The 25,844-nt window shown below is 33.2% G+C and overlaps 2 protein-coding genes across 2 annotated transcripts; one reads left to right on the top strand and one right to left on the bottom strand.

Annotated features, from left to right (window-relative positions):
- Positions 1-396: 396 nt before the first annotated feature.
- Positions 397-1,173, bottom strand: LOC131655386 (uncharacterized). The gene has a single exon (XM_058925269.1). It carries the CDS (start codon positions 1,037-1,039, stop codon positions 581-583), a length of 459 nt encoding a protein of 152 aa, XP_058781252.1. The 5' UTR covers positions 1,040-1,173; the 3' UTR covers positions 397-580.
- Positions 1,174-11,148: 9,975 nt separating this feature from the next.
- LOC131660964 (isoamylase 3, chloroplastic-like) lies at positions 11,149-25,349 on the top strand. The gene is made up of 24 exons (XM_058930340.1): positions 11,149-11,480; positions 11,565-11,613; positions 11,696-11,767; positions 11,998-12,155; positions 12,575-12,668; positions 13,234-13,470; positions 13,715-13,819; positions 13,997-14,101; positions 14,548-14,682; positions 14,817-14,903; positions 15,356-15,407; positions 15,891-15,954; positions 16,472-16,571; positions 17,893-17,993; positions 18,389-18,440; positions 18,625-18,687; positions 19,953-20,042; positions 20,122-20,194; positions 23,371-23,450; positions 23,914-24,018; positions 24,092-24,190; positions 24,298-24,359; positions 24,648-24,756; positions 24,962-25,349. Exons 1-24 carry the CDS (start codon positions 11,344-11,346, stop codon positions 25,073-25,075), a joined length of 2,343 nt encoding a protein of 780 aa, XP_058786323.1. The 5' UTR covers positions 11,149-11,343; the 3' UTR covers positions 25,076-25,349.
- Positions 25,350-25,844: the final 495 nt, after the last annotated feature.

Genomic DNA, 25,844 nt, shown 5'->3' with positions numbered 1-25,844 from the left:
TATGTAATTTAGTTGATGTTAAACCTGATTTTAAATTTTAAATAAATCAAGTTTGATCAAAATTTAATTTAAGTTTTAAATCAAATCAAATATAATATGATTCTTTAAATAGTTCTGATGAATCAAATTTAAGTTAAAATATAATATGATTTGTTAAATAATTCCAATTAATCAAATTTAAGTTAAAATATAATAAGTGATAATTTCTTCAAAACTTTCAAGATTAGACCTCAATATTTAAAGAATATTTAGGTAAAGATTGTACATAATTACATTCATATTATTTATTAGTCGATAATAGAAATTAAATTGAACTCATATTTTTTGCAAATGAGTCATCTCCTTATCTTCAAACTAATCTTCACTAACACATATATAGGGAGAAGTTGGTGATGTGGACCCTAATATTATTATTTATAATGTAATATATCTTAATTAAAAGGAAATATAAAAATATAAAAATCATATTTATTAATTTCTTTCTTTCTTCTTTGTGAATAACATTGGAAAGATGAACTACAAATGAATGAATGAGTAATTTAATTACAAAAGAATAACTAATGTTGATCGATCGTATGAGTTAGCTAGCTACAGTGACCATTCTCTTGTTCTTATAACTAGGATGAAACAAGTTAAACCAAAACCCACTTTTCTTACTATATTGATGATCCCTACCATCTTTGTTTCTCCTTCTTGGAATAACCGCAGCCATTGACTTACTCTTCACGAGTCCACCATGTTTGTGAAACAGAAAGATAGTAGAGAAACTAGATCCATCATCATGCATTGGAGAAGAACAAGAAGAGCCTGAAGAGGAAGAGTAATAGGAAGACAAAGAGGAACAAGATGAAGAACAAGAAGCGGAGTTTGTGTTTTGAGAAGTGGAGCTAGAAGATGAAGAGGATAGTTGATCAAGCTTGTCTTTCAAACAAAGAGAACACACACCGGGTGATTGTACATGTTTGGGGTGTTTCTTGCAACGACCACCGTTAACGTTGAACATGCTGTCTTTGTCTTTTGGTTTTCTTAGGTTTGCCATGTTAGAAACTAGGTTTAATCGTAACAATGAACAACTTGGTTGAAATATATATCTATATATCTATATATACAAATAGAGGGAGAGGTGTGTTTGAGTTTCCTTGATAGTTCATGGGAGTTTCCTCAAAATAGTCTTTTTGACGGTTTTGTACTAGTTGAAAGTTAGTGTTAGAATTCAAAGGAGGGGTGTTTAAATGGACGGTTGAGATGGTGACACGTGGAATAAGTCGGTGGTTGTGATTGTATGTTATGAATTTGATTGTGTGGGAAAGAAAAGACCAAACCTTTTTGTGGGGGGCGGCGTGGAAATTCTATGTTTTGGTAACACGGGTTTAGTGGACAAAATCAAATTAAGCAACTAATCAAACCCAAAGGGTAAGTAAGACACCAAAACGTAGTCGTTTTGTAATGTTATAGTTTATGCAGTTTTTTAAACATATTTTTTATGAGAAATAGTTGCATAGGTACTAACGTAAATTTATATTTTTAGGAACAACCAATGAAAAGATAGAGAATTTAAATTTATTTAAATTTTAATTTCGTTTTTAATTAGCATCATGAGGTGGTTGAGATAATAGAGGAGAGAGACAATTTTATTTTTATTTTTTAATTAATAAAAAAATTATGATTGATTGTGTTTAAGTACAAGTATTATGGTTGTGTCTATGTAAGTATTTTCCTTTTTTTATTGAGATTAATTACTATGCACTGTCAGTGTAAAATTCTTTACACAGTCAGTACATCACAACCATTCAAAAATATCATTTTATAAATAACTAAAATAAAAGTTAAATTTTAATAAGCATTTAATGGTCACGATTTACTGACGATGTAAAATTGCTTTACACTGTCCGTGCATACCAATTAAATTCTTTTTTATTACCTCTGAATCTAAATATAAGATTTTTAGTTGGAGTAAATAATGGGAAGCGAAAAAAAGTATGTACGATAAAATCAAGGAATCAGATAGTTGTATTCAATTAAGTTATATTTTTAATTTAAAAATATTTTATGATATGACAGAATTTTATAATTTTATTGGAAAATGATGTTAAATTAAATTTTTGTGTGGTATTCAATCAAGATTTATAAAATTCAAATAAATTTAATAATGTTTAATTAAGATAAGCACAATTTTTTTAAGATAATGAAGTTTTTTATATTTATTGAGATCTTTTGCAACTAATAAAATATAATATTCAAAAGTTTGTATATTTTATTAAATTATTTAGTAAAATGTATTTTGAAATATTTTTTAACTAAAAGTACATATATTTTAGTGCATTTTATTTTTCTTATGATTTTTTTTATGATTTATGATTTTTTTTTTTATAAATAATGAATGTTTGTTGTTGATTTATAAAGTAACAACGATTAATGCATTATCAACACATTAATTAATTCACATGAAATATAAACTATCTGCATGAAACCTTCACCAACCAATTAGAACGTGAGTACCAAAATGATTTATCTTGATTGCATTGTGTTAAAATGCAAACTTAATGAAATGAAAACAATGATAATAAATTTGCATGATATTCAAAACCATTACCTAGGATGCATTGCAAAACAACTTTTTTTTAAATGTGGTGTTTGTTAAAAATGTTTGATGTTAATTAGGAAAACATAAATGTAACTTAATGATATTAGTTATTGTTTTTGTTGTTGTTAGAAATATTGAAAGTAAATTTCGTTCAGCAAGAAGATACATTAAACATTAATCCTCAACAACAACATTGAACATTTTACTTGATACAACAACAACTAACATTGATAAGTTACATACATGTTTTTCTAACTAACATTAAACATTTTTAACAAGTTGTATTGAAGAAAATAATTTTAGCAATTATAAGAGAAGAGATTACATTAAGTAGCCAACCTTGATTAAAATATTTTCACTACTACAATATATATATATATATATATATATATATATATATATATATATATATATATATATATATATATATCACTACGGTTAGGCGAACGATTATGAAGGTTTTGAGAGAAAATGGTATTTATATATGATGGAGATCTAGTGCAAAGATGAGTGAAAATGGAGTATGATTCAAGTCAAAAAGTAATAGGCGTGATTAGAATCAGAAAACCAAGTTATTTAAATAAAGAAGCAAAAAATATATGAAACTCATTTATGTGATTCGAGTCACAAGATATGTGAATCAGGTCATATGATTTGAATCAGGCAAGCTGGTAATTCGAATCAGAGTTCCATAAGAAACCGCGATAATTCACAGTTTAGTGTGATTTGAATCAAGCATTCATATTATTCAAATCAGAGTGATGCGATTTGAATAAGCATTCGAGTGATTCGAATCATGAAAACTGGAAATGCATTCATAAGCTCTTTACGATTCTGATTTGAGTCAGTCAAACTGTGTGATTTGAATCACACAAGTAGAATCTCATTTTTTTTACAAATTTCAAAGTATTTTGAGATTCTGCGTTAGTCATGACTTGAGTCACTCTCAAACATAGTTCCTGATTCAAAAACTAAATAGATTGATTTCAATCATATTGCTTAAGCTATAATCAAACACTTTAATTTATGTGTGCTAAAATATAAATCTAAAAATCAATCTAGACATGTGCAATTGATAAGGAGACTCAATGAGAGAAATACCAAAACCAAAAGCTTAATGGACAAGCAATCAAAACCATAACCTTGAGGTATCAGATACATGCAATGCAACTTCAATGGTGTCAGGTCAAAAGATCCGAAGGAATTCTCAACCGAGACTATCCCCTCTTATATTAACGCTTTATTACAGTGAACTGGATTTTGCATCAGACAAGATCCATTCGTGAAAATTCGTGAGAACCTAAAGTTGATTCCCAAAGACAGTGTCATTGTTTTGGATTAGAATTGGAACTATGTGTGATTTGCAATAATGGACTCCTCATGTGGTGCAGCAAGCCTTTGGTGCATTGGAACACGGGAGTGGATCTGTAAATTTAGTACTCCAATATTCAAGCCAGTGGATGAGTCCAAAAACCGGGTTAAGTGAAACATGAAAAATGTGTACATTAATTCTTAAGCATGTAGAAAAATATATACACCTGGATATAATAGTCATTGAGCCTTGTTTCAAAGTAACAAATGTGGTTTCTTTATTTGGGCCTTTGATCTGCCCAAAACACTTACCCATTCAATTATTTTTCTTTAAATCTAAAAGCCTCGTAACTATATGTCCTAGTTTTTGCAAAAGTGTTTTCATTAAGGAGTCATAATTCAATATCACGAATCCAAAATGCTTATTCATTCATAGCTAGTTTGTTTATCAACAATCTTTGTTAACACGGCCACTAAATGTGATATAAAGGACGACGAAATAGTATGACCAAAACTCATAGATTAACAATATAAATTAAATTTATAATAAGACCAACTTGAAAATAAAACAACTAAAAAGGATTGTTGAAGTATGCATTAAACCCTTAAGTGATAAATAGAAAGAAGATATATTTCAAGATTGAAGAAAACAGAAATCAATCTAGAAGTTGACGAGGACGATATAACCGAGAGTGAGACTTGCTATAAAGCTTGCATGGTGGAAGGATGGCGACAGAGTTGGCACGACATGAGGTTGAATCCACAGTTGGCTTAGTGGTGCAAAGTGAGGCTTGCAATGGAGCCAAGAAAAACGAGACTAGAAATAGAGCTGATGGCGATGTCGCGATAATGAGTATTAATTCATTGAACGGTTTGGTTCATCTGAGCTTGGGTCTAGTTTTCTCGGCTAACATTTGTTGGGCTTTGTTGTTTTAGTTTGTGGAACAGTTCAATTATGGGTTACGTTTTGGGATTTTTATTGATTTACTGGATTTTAGCAGTTGTAAATATGTATCTCTTACATGCTTTCCATCGTAGCCTTTAGAACTTTAAAGTTAAAGATAGAGAAAAGATTTTGGGAATCCTAGTTGTAATCTTAGAGAGGCAAAAGTAAATTCATAAGGGTGTGTTCTTAAAAATTAGGAAACCCTTAGAGATATCTATGGAGGATTAAAAAACACTTCTAAACACTTTGGGCTTGTGTGATTCATATATAGAGAGTTAGAGAGATTGGGTAACATTTAAGTAGAAAATAGGATTTGTTCTTGGGAACTTAGGTGACTATTTTCTCGTAAATCATCTATAATCTTTTATAACAAATCTTGGAAGTATAGTGAATCAGTGAAATGCCCCATCCTCGCCCCTCCCCAAAGTAGACCGGTTGATTAAAAAGGGTAAATAAGTTATTAGGTTTCTTGTCTTTTATCTTCACTTGCCAAGTTTAATTGGTGTCTTATTTCACAGAGATTTATTTTTTGTTGGAAACCATTTATTTTGGTTGTCATTGATCTTTGTCCTCACACTTCAAATTTCTTGGTGTGATTAAACTCTAAATAATTCTTCTGACGTTCTTTTAATTATTCTATCGATTTCATAATAAGTGACATCCACCGTGAGGAAAAGGGGTTTTACTTACAAGTGAGTATCATGGGTTTTAAATGACATATTGAGAGGTTTTATGGATTCAATGATTTTAGTTTGTGGGAAATGAAGATGCAAGCAATCTTAACTCAAGAGAAATGTATTGAAGCATTGAATGGTGGAGCATTGATGCATGCACGCCTAATAGAAGCAGAGAAGATTGGGATGGTGGATAAGGCCATAAATTTCATTATCTTGTGCCTTAGTGATAAAGGTCTACGGGAAGTCACCATGGAGAAGATTGTGATTTTGATGTGGGAAAAACTTGAATCATTCTACATGACCAAGTCTTTGACTCATAAGTTATGTCTGAAATAACAACTATATTCACTTGGATGCCAGGGAACAAATCTATAATGGATAATTTGATAGAATTTAACGAGATTATTGATGATTTTGAGAATATTGAGGTGAAGATTAATGATGAAGACGAGGTTATACTCTTGTTGAGCTCATTACCTAGTTCCTTTAAGCACTTTATAGATGCATTTCTTTATGGTAAGAAATTTACTATTACTTTAGATGAAGTCCAAATGTATGTTCTAGAGGTTAAGCAAAATTTGTATCGTCAGACTTAAAATTTGTGATGATCATGAGTTTCTTCCTCATAATGTGAGGTATGTTCTAGAGGTTAATCAAAATTTGTTATCCATAAGTGTTAATTCTCTGTGTTATAATTGGAATTATGTTTGGTAAAACTAACTTACGGGAACATGTTGAACAAGATGTTCTATTCATTTCAACTAAAGAAGACATGTCGAGAAAGATGTTCTAAGCAAGATCCATTCGACATCGCGTTTGTTGAAACTACAACTGGATCGGTTGAAGTTTGTTTAATGTACAAGTGCAAAATATTTTGATATATTATGTAATCTTATGTGGCGCTTGATTTTAGGGATAACAGATTGTCTTTGTTTCCAAGATATTTGATTGATTTCTAAATATGGAGAATATTTAGGAAACTAATGATTGAAGCCCTATCTTCATGGAGAAGATTGGGGATTATTTCTTGGAGTGCCTTGCGATTTGAAGCCCAAGTCCAGACCAAAAGATTATTATAAATAGCAACCATCAAACCTATTATTCGGTGGAACTTACATTGTAGTTTGTGTTTGGGTTTGTGCAGTCTTGCCTATTGTGAGTCTCTCTAATATCATCTTGATATAAGAGTTTGGTGTTTTCATTGTGTTGTAAGTCCTGTGTTCATTCATAAGCTTTTAAGCATTTAGTGACTATGTTTTAGAAATGTGTTTTCTAATATTTGTAGTTGATCATCACGATTGTGATTGACGAGGATTGAGGAAGGCCTCATACCTAGGTGAGTCTTAGGTAGAAGTTAGTACGGGTAGTGATTAAGTGAAAATGCTGTAACCGGAGGTTGTTTATGTGTGAACTGGAGGTTGTTTGCATAGTACTTCAAATTGATAGTATCATAATGGACTTACCCCTGGCTTGGTATTGTAGGAATTGTTGATACCAAATTGGGCGAACAATTACTCGTGTTCTTTAAATTTTATCCCTAGCTTTGTTTAAGGTCGTTGATTGAAAATAGTACAAAAACACTTAACTATCATCTCAGTTTTTAAAACAACCGAGGGGTTTTAGTACTTTTTTTTTACAAAAATAGTTACATTGTTTACCTAGAATATTAAAAATATATGTATGCAACAAATCTTCACACAATATCAAGATTGTTTATTTAGAATATTAAAATTACAGCATGAGCAGGTCTCATACAATATTTGTTGCATACATTGTATTTTTATTATTCTGGGTAAACAGTGTAACCACTTTTGTAAAAAAAATAAATTTTACTCTAACCCCTCGTTTTTTTAGAGTTTCTTTTTAAAAAATGGTTACATTGTTTACCCAGAATATTAAAAATACATTTTATGCAACAAATTGTCGCAGAATATCAAGATTGTTTACCCTAGAATATTAAAAATATATCATGTCCAGGTCCCATACAAAATGCTAGAGATCTGCACTTGAATGTTAGACATGACTTCCCCAAGATTGATTGTTGATGCTATCAATATCACTTCTTTCACTAGAGTATACAATTTGCATGCTTTGAATGGATCAAACTTTTAATTAGGTGTTTGTTCCAAAAATTGGAAAACATTTTTTCAGTACTTGTAATCCATCAGTAAAGACTTTTAAGAATAAATCATAGTTGTTCAAAACCTTCAACAACAACAACAACATCAACACCATTGTTTGAGATGAATTGCAAAAGCTGAAAAAAATATTTTGTTCAAGGTAGAAGAACATTTTTTTCTAGTTTTGCAATCCATCCTAAAAAAAATGATGCATTCAATGGTGGGGCGCCTACAAATAAGATAATATTAGGGTGAAATCTGTTCAGCGAGTGTTTTATAGGAAAATTTGATTATTTTATCCCTCGGGTTATAAAAGAAACCGAAGGGTTAAATCATTTATTTTACAGTTGTTAACAAATAAAAACATAAAGTGCATTAGCTGGGATTCGAAGCATGTCTTTAATGGTATATCACCTTGGTTTTTAAAACAACCGAGGCAACAAGTTATTTTTTGGATGACGTGAAAGCTTCTTCATGAAAGCGTTATTTGTTGTAGTGGTTGCAGACAAAATTTGGTTTAAAAAGAATGTGAACTATGATCATTTGAGAGTCTTTGGTTTTGTGCATATTCCAAAGGATGAGATATCCAAGTTGGATGCAAAGTCAATACAATGTATCTTCATCAACTATGGGCGAGATGATTTTGGTTACTAGTTGTATGATCATGTAAGGAAGAAGCTTATCTGAAGCCGCGATATAGTATTCATGGAAGACCAAACTATTGAAGACATTAATAAGGTAGAAAAGATTACACTCAAGAAAGATGCCAATTTGTCTAATATTGATCCAATTCAATTACCTAATCATAATCTAGATGCTATTGGTGGTGATGATCAGAATGGTGAGCCATATAATTGTGTTGATGATCAACAAATTGGAGATGAGGTGAATATTCCAACCATTGACGGTGAAGGGGAGAATGATATGTCACAGGATAAGAATCTTGGTGAAGCTCCAGAATCATATCAACTTCAGCTTAGGAGTTCTAACAGATAAAGACAACCTTCTACAAGGTATATTTCTGATGAGTATGCGATTTGGAGAAAGAAATCTATAGGAAACAACCCGATGGTTTTCAAGTTAAAGTCAAAGAAGATCATGTATGTATATTGAGAAAGAGTCTATATGGGTTGTAGCAAGCTCCAAAGCAATGGCACAAAAATTTTGAGTCTATTATGTGTGATCAAGGATACTAGAAGACTACTTCAGATCATTACGTCTTTGTTAGAAATTTTTCTAACGATGACTTCATTATCTTGTTGTTATATGTTTATGATATACTTATTATAGGGAAAATATTTCTAACACTGACAGGTTAAAGTAGCAGTTGGGCGAATTATTTTCCATGAAAGACATGGGAGCAACTAAACATATTTTTGGCATTAGAATCATTTGTGACAGAAAAGAGAAGAAACTTTGGATGTCACAAGAGCATTATATCGAAAAAGTGCTGCAAAGATTCAAAATGGAAAGTTCTAAGACGGTAAGCACTCCTCTCACTATTCACTTTAAGTTGAGTTCTAATCAAAATCCTTCAAGTGAGCATGAAACATTTGATATGAAACGTGTTCCTTATGTGTCTGCTGTGGGTAGTTTGATGTATGCAGTGATGTGTACAAGACCAGATATAAAAGATGTTGTTGGTGCAGTCAGTTGATTTTTGTCAAATCCAAATAGAGAACATTAAAATGGTATAAAATGGATTTTAAGGTATTTTCACGGTACTACTTATATGAGGCTTTATTCTGGAGGAGATAAGCCTACTCTAGTGGGGTACTCTGACTCTGATATGGCTGAAGACATTGATTCCAGAAAGTCCACTTCGGGCTACAAGATTAAATTTGTAAGGGGAGCTATAGCTTGGTAGTCCAGACTACAAAAGTGTGTAGTATTGTCATCTACATAGACCGAGTTCATTACCATTGTTGAAGCATGCAAAAAGTTACTGTGGTTGAAGAGATTTTTGCAGGAGCTTGATTTTTTTCAAGAAAAATATGTGTTATTTGTTGATAGTCAAAACGTTATTCATCTTGGTAAGAATCCGACTTTTTATAATAGGCGTTAGACATTAATGTGAGATATCAATAGATACGGGATGTTTTGGATGCTAAGTTGTTGGAGTTAGCTAAAGTTCATACAAATGATAATGGTTCAGATATGATGACTAAAGGATTATCAAGAGGGAAATTTGAAGCTTGTTGTGATATCGTTGGTTTGGCGATTTCCTTCACATAGTTGTGGGGAGAGATTTGTCGGGTTTGAGCTCCCTTCCTATGTGGAGAAAAACCCAAATATGAATAACCCATTTATCTCACTTATTTAAGTGGAAAGTGTCAATTTAGGGTTAAGAGAGATAGAGAGAAAATAAGGATTCAAAAGAAAGAGAAAAGAGGAGAGAAACACATTCTCGTTTTTCTGCAACTAGTCTCACTAAATCGACTATCCTCGATTCGTTAACCGCTAGATCAAGCTCAAATTTGGAGGGCAGGTTCACAACACATGTATCTAACTTTTATCGTTAAGAATTTTAAAATAAAATCCGAGCTAAGAGATATCTGCTTCGCACTAAAGCTGCATGTTTGGGTAACTTTCCATCTTCTTGATTCTTATTTGTAAGTTAGTATGCTTTGTGATTTGCAGTTGTTATCACCATTTTGTGAATCACTTTAAGACTCTCTTGTATCCTTAATTAGTTATAGTGGAACTATTTCTTTAGTCTGGACGACTTGTGATTTTTACTCTCGTATTGAGGAGTTTTCTACGTTAAAAATATCAGTGTTATTTTGTGCCTTTATTATTTTTTTGATTTTTCGTCTTATATATGTTGTTGATTCTCAAGGTTTCTACAAGTGAGAAATTTTATATTCGCTGCGTATTAGTTTGTTATTGTGTCTTAATTTTCCATTAAAGTGGTACCAGAGGCGATAGTTCAACTAAAGGATCGACTCTTTGTATCAAAAGCCTTCATAACATGGTTGTGGTCAGGCGGCGTGTCCCATTATATTTTCTGCAACGACGGTACAAGTGTATGTGGATGAAAGAACTTCCGTTTAAGGGGAACATAATGGATGAACTCACACTTAAAGGGGATAATGTTGTAATACAAATGTGAGTTAGAAGTCACATATTTTTAAGAAAAGTGGAGGTTGAACATTTTACAAGTGAGAGAAACCATACACCTATGACCTATCACCTTAAGGTTTTGGATGAATATGATGTCACTTTCATTTGTATGTTACTCTTGATCTAAAGTAAATGCTTCTCAAAATGACCCAACATATATTAACATAATGTTATTCTCTTATTATCCAACGCTGATAATTTTTCTCTAATTTTAGAGTTTACATGTTAATCCCTATGTATAATTAGTAATACTTTAATAAATGAAATTTATCTTAACATAAAATTCTCAGAATTAATTATTTATTTAAAAATTCCTCAAAACTCAACCGATCAAAATTTGAAAAGATGTAATAATAGAGTGAAAAAAGAATGATGAAATTTTGGAAAGATGCGCAAGATATCTTCCCGGCACGTGTAGAGGTCGATTGTCCCATTCACCTCTCTTTCCCCAAACCAAGACAAGATTCACGTGGCAGCCATGAATATCGCATTGCTCGCTTCGAATCATCTCTAGACCTTACACCTCAACTCAACTCAACACAAACACTCTCAATGTGCAAATAACAATACTCCTCTTCAACAATGCTTCACCAGCCATTACTCTGCTCTTCAAGAACCGCCACTCAACCAACAACATTCCTCGCTTCGATTTTCTCCGGCACCGGCAACTATCCCGGACGCACTTCACTTGCCGGAAATTTCTCTCGCCGTGATATCCGGTAATTCACTTTCAATTTTACATCCATTTATTGTTACTATAATTAGTAAGAATTTTAGGTTATTACGTTTGATCCTATCGTTAGGTTGAAGTTTAGTATGCAAGCATCTGGAAGCAAATCGAGTAATAGTGAGGTATTTAACTGCATTTCAGTAATCTTAGTGAGTTGTTATTTTCTGTTGTCAATTTTGATTGAACATTTTTGGCATAGGTTAGATAAGAGAAGGTTCAAAGCTTAGCACAACTAATGCTAATGCTTATGGTCGTGCTCAAGAAGAGGTGCATAAGGTAGTATTTATGTCATTAATGTCTCTGTTTTGTGCCACTGATCTTAAAACTTGAATAATAAGAAATGTAACTCAATGTTGAGAAAGATCATGTGTAGAAAATGAAAAGAATAAGGTTTGACTTGTAGGAAACCTTTTTAAATTTAGATATTATTCTGATTGTGAAAGATCATCAATGTACAAATACTTTAATCTACATGTGTTGCAATGTATTACCTTTTGCGATTCTAGGACGAAGCTTTCAAAGTGATGGAGACCAAACCATCGTGGGAAACTTCCCCAGGCCAAGCATTTCCGTTGGGTGTATCACAAGTCGACAATGGGATCAACTTTGCTATTTTTTCACGACATGCAACTGCTGTCACACTTTGTTTGGTCCTTCCTGAAAGGTAAATTTAGATTTTCTTTTTTGAATGTCGGTTTAAAAACTTCATAAAAATTATGTGTTTGAAATGCATCTGTCATATTTGATTTAAGCCACATACAAGCATTTTTGTGACGGGCCTTTAATTTCTAAAGCTTGTTGGAGAACACTTTTTTATGTGTGGCAGAAACAATTATTTTTTCCCCTATTACAAAAGGTCTCACTAGAAGCTTCCAAAAGTAAGGTGAACTAAAGACGAAGCTAACCTTGTCTGTGCTCCCCTCAATGATTTGTCAATGTATATTTGCTCAAAACTGTTATATGTCAAGAGATAGATCTTGATTATTAAGGATTGAAAATTTTGCTTTGATTTGTCAATGTATATTTTTCAAGAGAAAGATCTTTGATTTGTCAATGTATATTTGTTTTTATAATGTATTTTAGGGAAAGCATTGACACACTGGATGGTGGTACGATAGAACTGGCTTTGGACCCTCATTTAAACAAAACAGGGGACGTTTGGCACATATGTATTGAGGTGCTTTCTGTGATACTGCCTGTGCCTGATTATAGCCTTTCCATGGTTTTTGATTGAAATTGTTGCTATATGTTTTGTAACTTACTTAAAAAATTCAATGTGTGCAATTATCAAGTACCTTTCATAATTGCATAGGTAAGTAACATTTGTTTTCTGTCTATTCGAGTATAAATTTTGTATATTTTATGCATTATTTTCAAGTGTATTATTCTTGTGTCAAAAACTTCTTTTGGCTAGTCAAATATGAATTTTATTTCCCTTTACTCTTATATGTTCTAAAATATTGACAATAGTGGATGGAAGTATATGAGATGTCTTCGAGTTGAATACCAATGCACCTCATTAAAACCTTTGAAAGTAATTGGAATCAATGTATCAAACTTGATGCAGTCTTACTATAATGATTATATAGATAAAATTTTCCATTTTAAATTTGATGAGATTTTTTCCCTTCCTTTTTGATATTAAACAGAAATTTACATGGGTAAGGAACTTCAACAGCTATTCAAAATGCACATATAGACATTTAGTTAATATATTTTGTTTTTCATCTCTCGATGTGCAGGATCTTCCTAGGAGCAATGTTCTGTACGGGTATCGGATAGATGGGTCTCAAGACTGGGGTAAGGGGCATCGATTTGACAGAAGCATTGTGCTTGTTGATCCTTATGCAAAACTAGTTGAAGGTCGGAGATATTTTGGGGATATTAGCTCGAAGTTGTCTAAGTTTCTGGGTACATATGATTTTGACAGCTTGCCTTTTGACTGGGGAGAGAATTATAAGCTTCCAAATATTGCCGAGGTATTCAGCCTGCATAAATGATAGTTGTTCTAAAATGATTCATCAAAATCTTTTTCCTAAACCAAGGCTTCATATAAATTGCTTTATGCTTAAAACTATATGTAGAGTTTGTATTCTACCTTGATGTTGATCTCTAGTTTTTTTTTTTTCTTTTTCATTTGATGAGAATATGACTGCGTATGGTATGTTTCTAGATGAAGTAAGTCCAATTTATGGATTCATTAAGCTCTTGTTGCAAATGCAGAAAGATCTTGTTATATATGAGATGAATGTCCGTGCATTCACAATGGATGAATCTAGTGGATTGGATAACAACATTCGTGGAAGCTATCTTGGTGTGATTGAGAAGGTAAACATCTGGGCTATCATTGGGTATGAGAGTAGTAAGGTGTGTCAATGTTTAGTGGTTGCATGCCACCTCCAACTTTAGGAACTATATTTGTGCTGTTTATTAATTACTATATGATTGATGCTTACTATTTATTGTATATCTTTATTTAAACTCATTTTGTTGCTTGCATATAAGATCCCACATCTTCTAGAGCTTGGTATCAATGCAGTGGAGTTGCTGCCTATCTTTGAGTTTGATGAGTTGGAATTGCAGAGGCGTCCAAATCCTAGAGATCACATGGTAAATTAGAAAATATCACGTTCTATTTTGAAGTCAAGGCTTCACAATGGACCTCTTTAGCGTGTATTGTATTTCCCCAGTAAATAAAGGAATGGATCTTCTCCATTTCTCATTCTGTCAATTTTCTCCATTACTATGGTTTTGGAAGTATAGAATAAATCATGATAATGTGATATTTGATGAGCTAGAAATTTCCTCCATACACCCCAAAACTATAGAAAGGAGAAATAGAGAGTAAAATAGAGAGGATCCATTCCTAATAAACAAACATAGAAAAACAATTGTATTCTTTCTGGCTGTATATAAATATCTATTTTTCATTGATGATTGAAGATATCAGAGTATGTAATGTGTATTTTTTTTTTATGATCAAAGAGATCAGAGTATGTATTTGACTTGCTAAGTGGCATTATATGATACTAACATCTGAATTTTTGCTTCCCAAGATTAATACGTGGGGTTATTCAACAATAAATTTCTTTGCTCCTATGAGTCGCTATGCTAGTGCTGGCGGAGGACCAGCTAATGCCTCCCAAGAGTTCAAGCAAATGGTTAAAGCCTTACATTCTGCTAGCATAGAGGTAATGATAGTAGTATTTCATTGTAACAACTCGGGAGTGGAAGCATGCTTAATATTTCGATTACCTCATTGTGTCTTGTTTTAAATCATTTCAAGATTTGTATATCTCTTGCGATAAATCTTATTCATACATAGGTTATTTTGGATGTTGTCTACAATCATACTAATGAGGCTGATGACCCCAATCCTTACACTACTTCATTTCGTGGCATAGATAATAAGGTAATTTCTTATTTGTAATTTTATTTTTGAAAGACAATTATTTATACGTTAGAATATTTTCAGTGTCTCTATCTTCTTCTATATAGTATTAATGTTCTTACAAATTAGCATGTCTTACGGTGTGATACGAGTGTTGGACACCGACGTGTGTCCAACACTGGGATATGCCTAATTCGAGGAGTTTTGGTGCTCCATAGTCAATGAATTCGTCTCCTTTGAAATTTTACTAGTATAGCACAAACTTACTCTCATTTAATATTTCTTCAACACTCAGAAAACAATTCAAGGTAAGTTTCTCTCTCAAGTATTCGAATGTAGTTAGAAACACTATGTATGGCTTTGGTAAAGTGGTATCATCTATTAACAAATTTTTTGTCATCTTTGTTTTAGTTATGTAGAATGTTGAAAAATTATTTGCTTGTTCTGTATGTAAATTTTCTTCAATTCTATAGGTTTATTACATGCTGGATGACAAAGGACAATTGCTGAACTTTTCCGGCTGTGGTAATTTTATCTTTGTCTAATCCTTAAGATTCTATTCTAACAGCTTTGTTCATATTAATTTACATTTGCACAGTGCACATAGAAAATAGATGATGAAACAGAAACTTGAAAATAACCCTCTAATTAATAACATCAAATTGAGGGCTACAATATTTAAAAGGAAAATACCCCTCAGCTCCCAGAGCTATGTGACCAAACCAATTGCAAAGTTTTCTCATAAATACGAAGCTGAGCGCCCAAGTCGGAAACCAAGTAGTATCCATTCCCTTAAATTTATGGATAAGTTGCAAAGCTTTTCTTGTTTTTCACAACACAAATTAGCAGCAAATATATATAGAGGAACTGTGCTTTTTTTCTTTCTCCATAGAGAATATTTAATATGCAACATTTCATTTTATGTACCGCCAAGGCGCCAACCCATATTATGTACATTGTATCATTATTTAAGTTCTCTTCTCTCACTCAGAGAATGTTCATCCTCAGGAAATACATTGAATTGTAACCATCCTGTGGTCATGGAGCTAATTCTTGACAGCCTAAGACATTGGTATGGACTACATGTCTAAAATTTGTTATTGATATGATTATTGATTGTATATACTTTGATTTATTTTGTGGAATTGACCTAATACCAGCGTTTCCTTGTTCATTTGTATATTTGTATCATATAGTTTTTTGTTGACAATATATATATATATATATATATATATATATATATATATATATATATATATATATATATATATATATATATATATATATATATATATATATCATGTAGATGTGGTACTTCCGTACTTGTAGATATTATGAAGCACTCTATTGTTAAAATTTCTGTTTGTGAATCATTTATACCCTGTCAGTAATCGTAAAGGCCGTTTAGTTTCCGCGAGGATCAAGTAATATTTAACTATCTTTAATGTTCTTTTAAAAGATAATAATAATTAATTGAATTGTGACACCACTGGAAGTGCTAAAATATCTAAACTAACCAATATCACTATTTTCTTTGATGTTCCTAAGTGTGTAAATATTATTGTGTGTTTTGTTTTGCTTTATTGTAGGGTCACTGAGTATCATGTCGATGGATTTCGATTTGATCTTGCAAGTATATTGTGTCGAGGAACTGATGGTTCGCCCCTCAATGCTCCTCCACTCATCAGGGTAAATATATACTACAATATTCACAATATATTTGTAATCAGTGAGATAAGATGCCACTTTAAGGAACACTTTGTATGTGAGTTCATCAGTATGGTTCAGTTATTTGGGATCTCAAATCATCTGAAAACAATGTTGGATTTTTTTGGACATTCATGTCAGACATAAAAATTTCTGGACGTTTTAGATTTTCCATGCGTTCCAATGTCTGTATAGGTGCCCATCCATGATTCTTAGATGTTCAAGTAATTAGTTGTACTACAAACTCCAGGGCCAATATTGTGTCAAACTGAATAATTCAAAACAGAAAACAGAGAAGTTAATTTTTTGTTTAATGGGCTTTATACAATAACAGCCGTATATAGAGTTCTTACAACTAAGGTTGGCCATTGGTTGAGTCAACCTGACCCAATGCAAGACATATAATGTCAAACTCAGATATTCTGAAAACTGTGTTCTCGAGAATTCTCATATAAATCCGATTTAAATTATAAGTGGCTGAGTCAACCTCATAAAACTGCAACTGCCATATATACATTTATGCAGTTTATTATACTAATTAATATGCAGTTTCTTAAAAATATGTGGGGAGAGTGATACACGAAAGAAAAAAATATTTTTTATTCACTTACAACCCATTAGATGAAACCAATTAAAGGATAGACAGCAAGTCTCTTCTTTAAAATCCTTAAAAATATGTGGGGAATGTGATGGGAAGCATCCACATCTACAATGGGTCAAAGACTCCCCCGAACAAGTGAGAGATACCACATATTCACCCCAAATTTTAACGCATTAGATGTACGGGTCCTCTCACTTATAAAGTGTTCAACATCCATTTTTCCAAGCAATGTGGAACTTTCATCTCACACTTGTTTCTCAACAGAAAAAATTCTGAATAAGTGTTCTGGATTTGAGTTCCACATAACTTAATCACCATAAACTGACCAAAAATGAATAGTTTCATGGCAATTCATTCTCAACCAACCCTCCAATCATTGACCTAGGTAGGAAAGATCCACATGAGGTAGAATCCGATGCCATACTTGGTAGATGAATGGTTTAGATATCGCAAACCAAAATGAGCTTAGCAATTCAATAAAAATGAAAGCCAAGCAAATCCTGAATTTAATTTAGTTTTTTTAATCAGTTTTTGTTGGTTTGATTTCATCTTAACTAGATTACTTCTTAATTAATAAAAATTCCTATAACTTTTTCGATTTGAAGACAAACCTTTGAGTTGCAGTGCTCTCTTTCTGCTATAAAATTGGGAATCTGGAATTTGAATTTTTTTTATCAAGCGATGTGATGTTATCCTCTGCAGGCAATCGCTAAGGATGCAGTCTTGTCTAGATGTAAAATTATTGCAGAGCCTTGGGACTGTGGTGGTCTCTATCTTGTTGGAAGTTTTCCAAATTGGGATCGGTAATTTGTTAATGATCTTTAAATATATGTTTTTTTTATGAATAATTTTCATTATAATCCTACACATATAGAAAGTTGATGAACTTAATGCCTGATCGAAGCGGCTCTTATACTATTCTAAAAATTTGGGCTGGGCTTAACGCAAACTTACAAAACCAAAATGAAAGGAGAGGATGTCTCCCACTTATATACCCATTTTCAGGCCATATCTCGTTCATTGTGAGACTCAACAATACTTTTTGCTTTGCATCATGTTACTGCTGTGCCAAAAGTTAATGTCATCTTCTAAACGCACCTATATGATTCTGCCTAGAATGTTAGAAATACTGTTTTATGGATGTATTTATCGGATATTAGTTCATCTATGAAGAATTTAATGTATGTTTTGGATGTAGATGGGCTGAATGGAATGGAAAATATCGTGATGACGTACGGAAATTTATCAAGGTAATTCAAATTGGCTGGCTAAGGTGTAGTATGCTTTGCATAAGATGGATGGCCTGCAAGTAAAAGGCTGAGATAAATCAGTTGTCACTGTCTTCAAATCAAAAAAGTTATAATGAGCTGGGATTTGACTTATGACTTGTTTGGTTTATTCCTACTTCATTGTTTCCTTAAATACATGTCCTAGGGTGATTCTGGAACCAAGGGGAGCTTTGCAACTCGTGTTTCTGGATCTTCTGATCTTTACAGAGTAAGCGCCACTTCTTATAAATCTTTAAGCTATTTGATGGAGGTTTGGGAATGGCTTTTTACGCTTCTAACAACTCTGAAATTTAACTAGTGTAGCTAGAATGTTTGATTAAGCTAGTCTAAATTATTGCCAACTCTGTAGTTTATCCAACATATCTACCATGAATATGCAATTATATTTTGATTCTAAATTTCTTATGCACTCTTTTAAAGAGGCCATCAGACTTCAAAGTCTTGCTGAAATTCATGATGCAAAATGAATCATCAGTCCCTCCTCCTTGGTAGGAGTGGGAATAGGCCAGGCCGACTAACAAGGGCCTACGGCCCAGCCTACATAGGCCTAGGTCAGGCCAGGCCTTTTAGATAAATAGAAAAGGCCTAGGTTTTTTTATAAGCCTATTTAGCTAAAAAGGCTAGGCCACAGGCCACATAAAAAGCCTTTTAAGCCTAAGAGGCCAGCCTATTTAAATACATATGAATAATTTTATTATTATTATATTATATTTTTTACTTTGAATTAAAAATATAAAAATAAATTTTAGTTATCTTGAAGAAATTATGAAAATAAGATGAAAAGAATCTTATGAACAACGTCATAAGTTGTTTCGATAAGTTCTCTCAAACAAATAATATCACAAAATTTATGCTACTAGGTAAACTCAAATAAACTAATGCAAGCAAATATTTAATCTCATTGATCTTTTAATTTGTTAGTCTATATAAAGACGAGTTGAATCACTTATTTACAAATGTTCAAATGAAATACGCTTTTAAGTAGGCTAATAGGCCAATCAGGCCTTCAAAAAGGCCAGGCCCAAGCCAAAAAAATAAGCCTATGATAGGCTACAGGCCAGGCTTAGGCTTTGAATATTATAGCAGGCCAGGCTCAGGCTTGGCAAAGCCTAGCTCGGCCCAGCCTATTCCCACCCCTACTCCTTGGTAAACTATGTTGGTCAAATGAGTACATTTATCCAATCTCCTGACTGAAAAATAAATACTGGTAATTATTATGTTGCAGTCAAAATATGATGTGTTCAGCACACTGGCTGCTAAAAATTTGTGGTTGATCTCGAGTTCTTTCGTTTAGTCTTGGGTGATATTAAAAAAACTAGTTTTATTTCATGGCAACATGATGAAATTAATGTTATTTTATTTATGCCCCATTTATGGCTCTAAAATTTAATGATGTTGATTTTCACTTGGCTCTATTCTGCTTTATAAATAATTTTATAACAATGGCTTCTTGCCTTCATCTGTTTGTCTCAGGTGAACAAGCGCAGACCATACCATGGTGTTAATTTTGTTATTGCACATGATGGATTCAGTTTGCGTGACCTTGTTTCATACAACTTCAAGGTAGATCCTCCAAATTTTTTCCTCCAATTTTGAATTGTATATCAAAACTTGATATTTTCTTTGATTCTTGATTTTGCAGCACAATGAAGCTAATGGGGAAGGTGGAAATGATGGATGCAATGATAACTTTAGTTGGAATTGTGGTTTTGAAGGTAGGCTCTGAAAGGCAATGCTTTATTTACGTATAGACCGTTCACCTATGCTATTCATTGTTTGGAAATGATGTGTTCTCTTTTAATTGATTCTATAGGAAAATGAGGAGATATTGCATATCTCCCTGATAAGCAAAATCAGCGATAAGGTTTCCACTAATTTTTTATCGTATCATTCCTTGATCCTAGGATTAGACTTTAATGTAATAATTCTAGGGTTAAATATGTTTTTAGTCCCTATAAAATTACCACTTTTTACTTTTAGTCCCTATAAAAAAATATTGACTTTTAGTCCCTATAAAATTACTTTTGCACGCAGTTTTAGTTTCTCTACAGGGACTAAAACTGTAGTGCAAAAGTAATTTTACTGGGACTAAAAGTCAATATTTTTTTATAGGGACTAAAAGTCAAAATTGAAATATTTATAGGGACCAACAACATATTTAACCCATAATTCTATTCTAGTGCCATATTTCCATTGCTTTCTACATGGTTTCAGCAGTCCTAGGTTCAGTGATCAAGGGTTTCCCTCCCTCTTCACTCGCGGCATGCACAAACTTGTTGAAGCATGCTCTTACCGGCGCTTCCAACAGCTCAAACACAGCGACCTCTGGTCGCACTGAAGACTCAACAATGACTGATGGCAGTGTCGTAGCCGGGAGGCGAGGCTGTAGCACAGGTGGTGCAGGCAGAGGTTGTCAAAATCGGGATCTTGCATAAGATCGGGAGGGGATAATAAGATCGTAAAACATAAGATCGGAAGATCCTACTCAATTTTTTTGTAAGATTGAGAGGGGGTAGCAAGATCGTAAAACTTAAGATCGTAACAAAAATCGTAAGATACTAAAACAGGAAATAATACTACATATTTGAAGTATTTCTACATGATATTTTCGTAGGCAAGTCTATTCATGGAAAAATGGACGCCGCCAAACTGAAATTGTTGTGCCTTTGTATCTTGTGCTGTTGGAAAATGGCCGACCGTGGCCGGAACTGGTGAATCGCACATAATCAATGGTTTTACCAATTTTTTCCGCAGTTTGACTACAACACACGATTCTACTTAATATCTAGATCGTTGAGGGTGAGTGAGATCGTAAAATCATAAGACTTTAAGAATTAGATTGTGATTTTGATAACCATGGGCAGCACAACTGGAAACCAAAATTTGATTGCCCATGCCTTGTTGGTTTCTCCAACTCACTCCAAATCAATGATCCGCGACTCAGTAGATAAAACTGCACATATTAGTCTCAAATTGTTAAGCTAATTTTTGAAAGCAAAGGGAAATATGGGTTTCTTATAGAATATGTGCCTAATTTGGAAAGCCAGGATGGCAAGAGACAAACCTGTTACTCCTGATCATTGTCTGAGTAATTAATTGTATGGAATCAACAACTGGAAATATCTTCATGTTTTGACTTGCAACAAAACAAGATTTAGAAGCTGGAAAAGACACATACTCTTATATTCAAAATTCAAAATTCCTATCTGATTTATGTCCTGAAACAATAGTTATGGCATGCAAAACAGGATGGCTATTTACTACAAAGAAATAACGACTTTGCAGGAGTTGGACCTCTTATACGAGGGCAGTTGGATATGCACTATGGACATTTTATTTTGCTTTGAAATTCTGCCCTAATTGTGATCTTCGCATAGCTGCCTAATTGAGTCATGATGAGTAGAAGGTTTTGCCCTAATTGTATGATTAAGAATTTTAACAAATTTCCTAGGAGGAAGTGATCAAGACCCAAAGTATGGTTGGTTTAAAGATTATGGTCTGTCTCCACCCTATATGGGATAGTGTTTCATCAACTGTCTAAGGAACAAAGATAGATGAAATGAAAGAGCAGAAAAAAAAAACATAATAGGTGTGAGACATGAAATGATGAATAGGGTTAACGTATAGAGTAAAACATCTATCTTTGTGGATGGCAATGTGAAAGTAAGAAGATGCAGGTGGAGGCGGATGGGATAGAAGCTGAAGCACTTGTTCTATGTTATAGGACTTGTTAAGAGTCCTACATCAGACAATATATGGCCTGAACATGTCCTTATAAGTGGGGGCAATCCTCACCCTACAAGCCGGTTTTGCAGGGATGAGTTAGGCCCAACCACATTTCTTAACATGGTATCAAGAGCCTCGTTTAAGATCCGGTGGACCACCTTCTATGGTCTCCGCTATCGGGCCACCCACCATTTATTTCCATGCTCCAGTTCTCTATTCCTGAGCGTGAGGGGGTGTGTTAAGAGTCCTACATCAGACAATATATGGCCTGAACATGTCCTTATAAGTGGGGGCAATCCTCACCCTACAAGCCGGTTTTGTAGGGATGAGTTAGGCCCAACCACATTTCTTAACAGGACTAATGTCTAATGGGAGGAGCGATGCAAGTGGGTTGTTGTCATTCTTTGAGACAATATTAGAAAAGGAGATATGTGCAAAAACAGAAACAGATTTTGCTGGAGGAGGCATGGAAGTTATCAGAGAAGATGACAGATGTGGTGGAAAATGAGATTCATAACCGTTTGCTTTGGAAGTCGTAAGTCAAGTTGAAATCGTTATGCAGGACTGGCCAAGATGGAATAGACAGACAAAGATGGTGTGGAAAGCTGAAGAGGTTGTATATCGTAAGACATGGCTATGGCCTTGATCAAGCTTTGATACCCTGATTGAAATTGATAGTTGAATAATTATAAATTAGAGAAATGTAATGATTTTTTATATTATTATTCTTTCAAGTCGGAGAAATCTGAGTCTACAATTATAATAACTGTATATTCTAGTCTTGGCTTGTCTAACAAGCTGCTAACTGAATGTAACCGATTTTGACGGAGATTAGCTGACTTAGGCTATTATTGACACACTACATAACTGGTAGACTATTCTAGAACATTTACGTAATGCACCACAAATAAAAACTGCATAGAAAAACACTTGATGTAAGCAAGCATAAGCAACACACAGCACTAGGCATTACCATAAGCAACACAACTCTCTATCAGGAAATGTGGATCTTGAAACCTATATCTATGCTTAACTTTGACTTCCAGAATAGTTACAGGCAACAAATACAACTATGGTCACCTTCCCCCATGTGTAATTATCTGTCAAGGATATAATTCATTTTCTGTTTACTGAAAATTGATTGTTATCTGTATTTGTTTGATAGGTGAAACTGATGATACTAGTATAAGAGCTTTGCGGTCAAGGCAAATGAAGAACTTTCATTTAGCATTAATGGTATCTCAGGTACATATTTGAAGTACGTTTTAGAATGCTTTTGTGGTACAATTTTTTTAATATTAAAATGCAAATAAACCCCCTTCATCTTTGTCTATGGCAAATAGCCTCGTGTGGTTTCAATTTTGGCAATTAATGCGTTTGAACTTTCAAGTTTAAACATGTGGTAAAGTACTCAGAGCAAAAGTGAGTAAATATTGGAAGTTCAATTGAAATACAGTGGCCTGTTGAAACCTTAAGCTTGCTAAATAACAGCTTTAATCTACTAGGAGCTATGTGTCGAGGCACAAAGTTTAAGGGAAATTATTTTCATTTTAACCTAATTTTTATTTACTACATTGCACTTTAGGTGATTATACTATACAGACATTTCAAAAGAAAACTTGAAGATGCTGTTGCATTAATCCATTTGTTATCATTAGCTGCCCCTAAAATCAGAATAGCAATTTAATATCTTGTAATGAATGACCAGGGAACGCCAATGATGCTAATGGGGGATGAATATGGCCATACTCGCTATGGAAATAACAATAGTTACGGGCATGATTCTGCCATTAATTTTTTCCTGTGGGATCAGGTAAATTTATAACATCCCTCTTCGTAGCTTACTAGTGATTATTTCTTAACAGCCTAATCTTTTTGCTCAATAGTTGGATGCAAGGAAGCGTGATCACTTCAGGTTTTTCTCCAATGCGATAAAATACCGGCATGAACATAAAATATTCAGGCATGAAAATTTTCTCAGTGAGGTGATTGTTCAATACTAATGAACTAATTCTGCAAAAACAATACCATTTTCCCATCAAAAAGGGAAAATCATTGTCATATGTGCTTATTGAACAGTTTATTTTTGCAGAAAGAAATAACTTGGCATGAAGACAATTGGGACAATTATGAAAGCAAATTTCTTGCATTTACGTAAGTATACATATTTTAATTGGAAATGAGTGGAAAATACTGCAATTTTAGAAACACATTCACACAATGAAGCACCTAAACACTATCTTCAGATTATAGATATTATCTTGGTCATTTGAGTAGGGGTTATAAAATGGATGTTCAACTCCTCCGACTTACACACACATATATACTCTTTGCTTCTCCTAATTTTCATTAGTGGAACTGGAATGTCTATTGCTTGTAATTGAGATTGACTTGACAACTCTGTTTTTCCCTTTTGTGTTTGTGTTTCACATATGCATGCAGGCTTCATGACAAAAGTGGGGGAGATGTATATTTAGCTTTTAATGCTCATGACTACTTTTTGAAAGTTCTGCTGCCCGCACCCCCAACAAAGAGAAGCTGGTATCGCGTGGTAAGATATGTTTTGAGGATACATACTTGAGAGCTAACATAACAAAGGGATATTATGGTGTGATATAAATTATAATTGAATGGATATGTAACAGTAAAATTTTACATTATTATTGCATATACTAATTGTTCTCTTTATGTTAGAAGGATATAGATTGTTTCAATATGTTCAATATAAGTTTAAACTTATCTTGGCATATTTACAGGTGGACACTAATCTTGAATCTCCTGATGACTTGGTCCTTGATGGTGTTCCCGGCATAGGAAAAACGTACAGCATAGCTCCATACTCCTCCATTCTTCTGGAGGCAAAGTTTTGATTGCAGACGCTGTCGTATACATGTATCCTTAAAAGAATAAAAAAGGAAAAAGACGGTGTATATACTTGTATCAGTGTAATGGATAGTCAAGCGGTCCTGCGAAGTATGGATAGTCAATTACTACCTTATATTGCTATATATTTGTTTGATAAATGTTTCTGTCTATCTACTGTATATGATTCTATATATACACACTAGTATGTATACTGAGATCCTATGTACTGTTGTTCTATTGTAAATTTGGCTTGAATGGAATAAATTCATATTTTTAGAAGTTTGGTTTTCCCCTTCCAGAGTTTCAAAATATATTCTGAACTAGATATTTTTGATGGGTGAAATTCAAAGCGAACCGATCATCTATAAAAACAGAAGAAACTCAATCCATTTTTAATAGTTAAAATGATTAGAATACATAAAATAATTTTTTAAATAAAAGTTAATGATTTTGATGACTATAATCAGATATAGTTTAGTGATTGAATTTATTTTACCTTGTAAAAGATATATTGTAAGAAAATTTCTTTACCCACCTCCCTATGGGTGGTCACCTCCTGCGAAAAACTACCCCTGCTTCGGAAGTTCATTTCCGAAAGCGTGTTTTTTTAAAAAAATTGACTTACTTCGGAAGTTCATTTCCGAAACAATTATTTCGGAAGTTCATTTCCGAAATACTGCGATTTCTGCAGATTTATCAAAACACTCCCCCTCCCCCAATCATTTACCCTAAATCAAAACAAAAAGTGGCAGAGGCGAAAATTTGTGCAAACAG

The sequence above is a fragment of the Vicia villosa genome, linkage group LG3 (assembly GCF_029867415.1).
Source record: "Vicia villosa cultivar HV-30 ecotype Madison, WI linkage group LG3, Vvil1.0, whole genome shotgun sequence".
NCBI lineage: Eukaryota > Viridiplantae > Streptophyta > Magnoliopsida > Fabales > Fabaceae > Vicia > Vicia villosa.
This window is presented reverse-complemented; position numbering and strand designations above follow the sequence as displayed.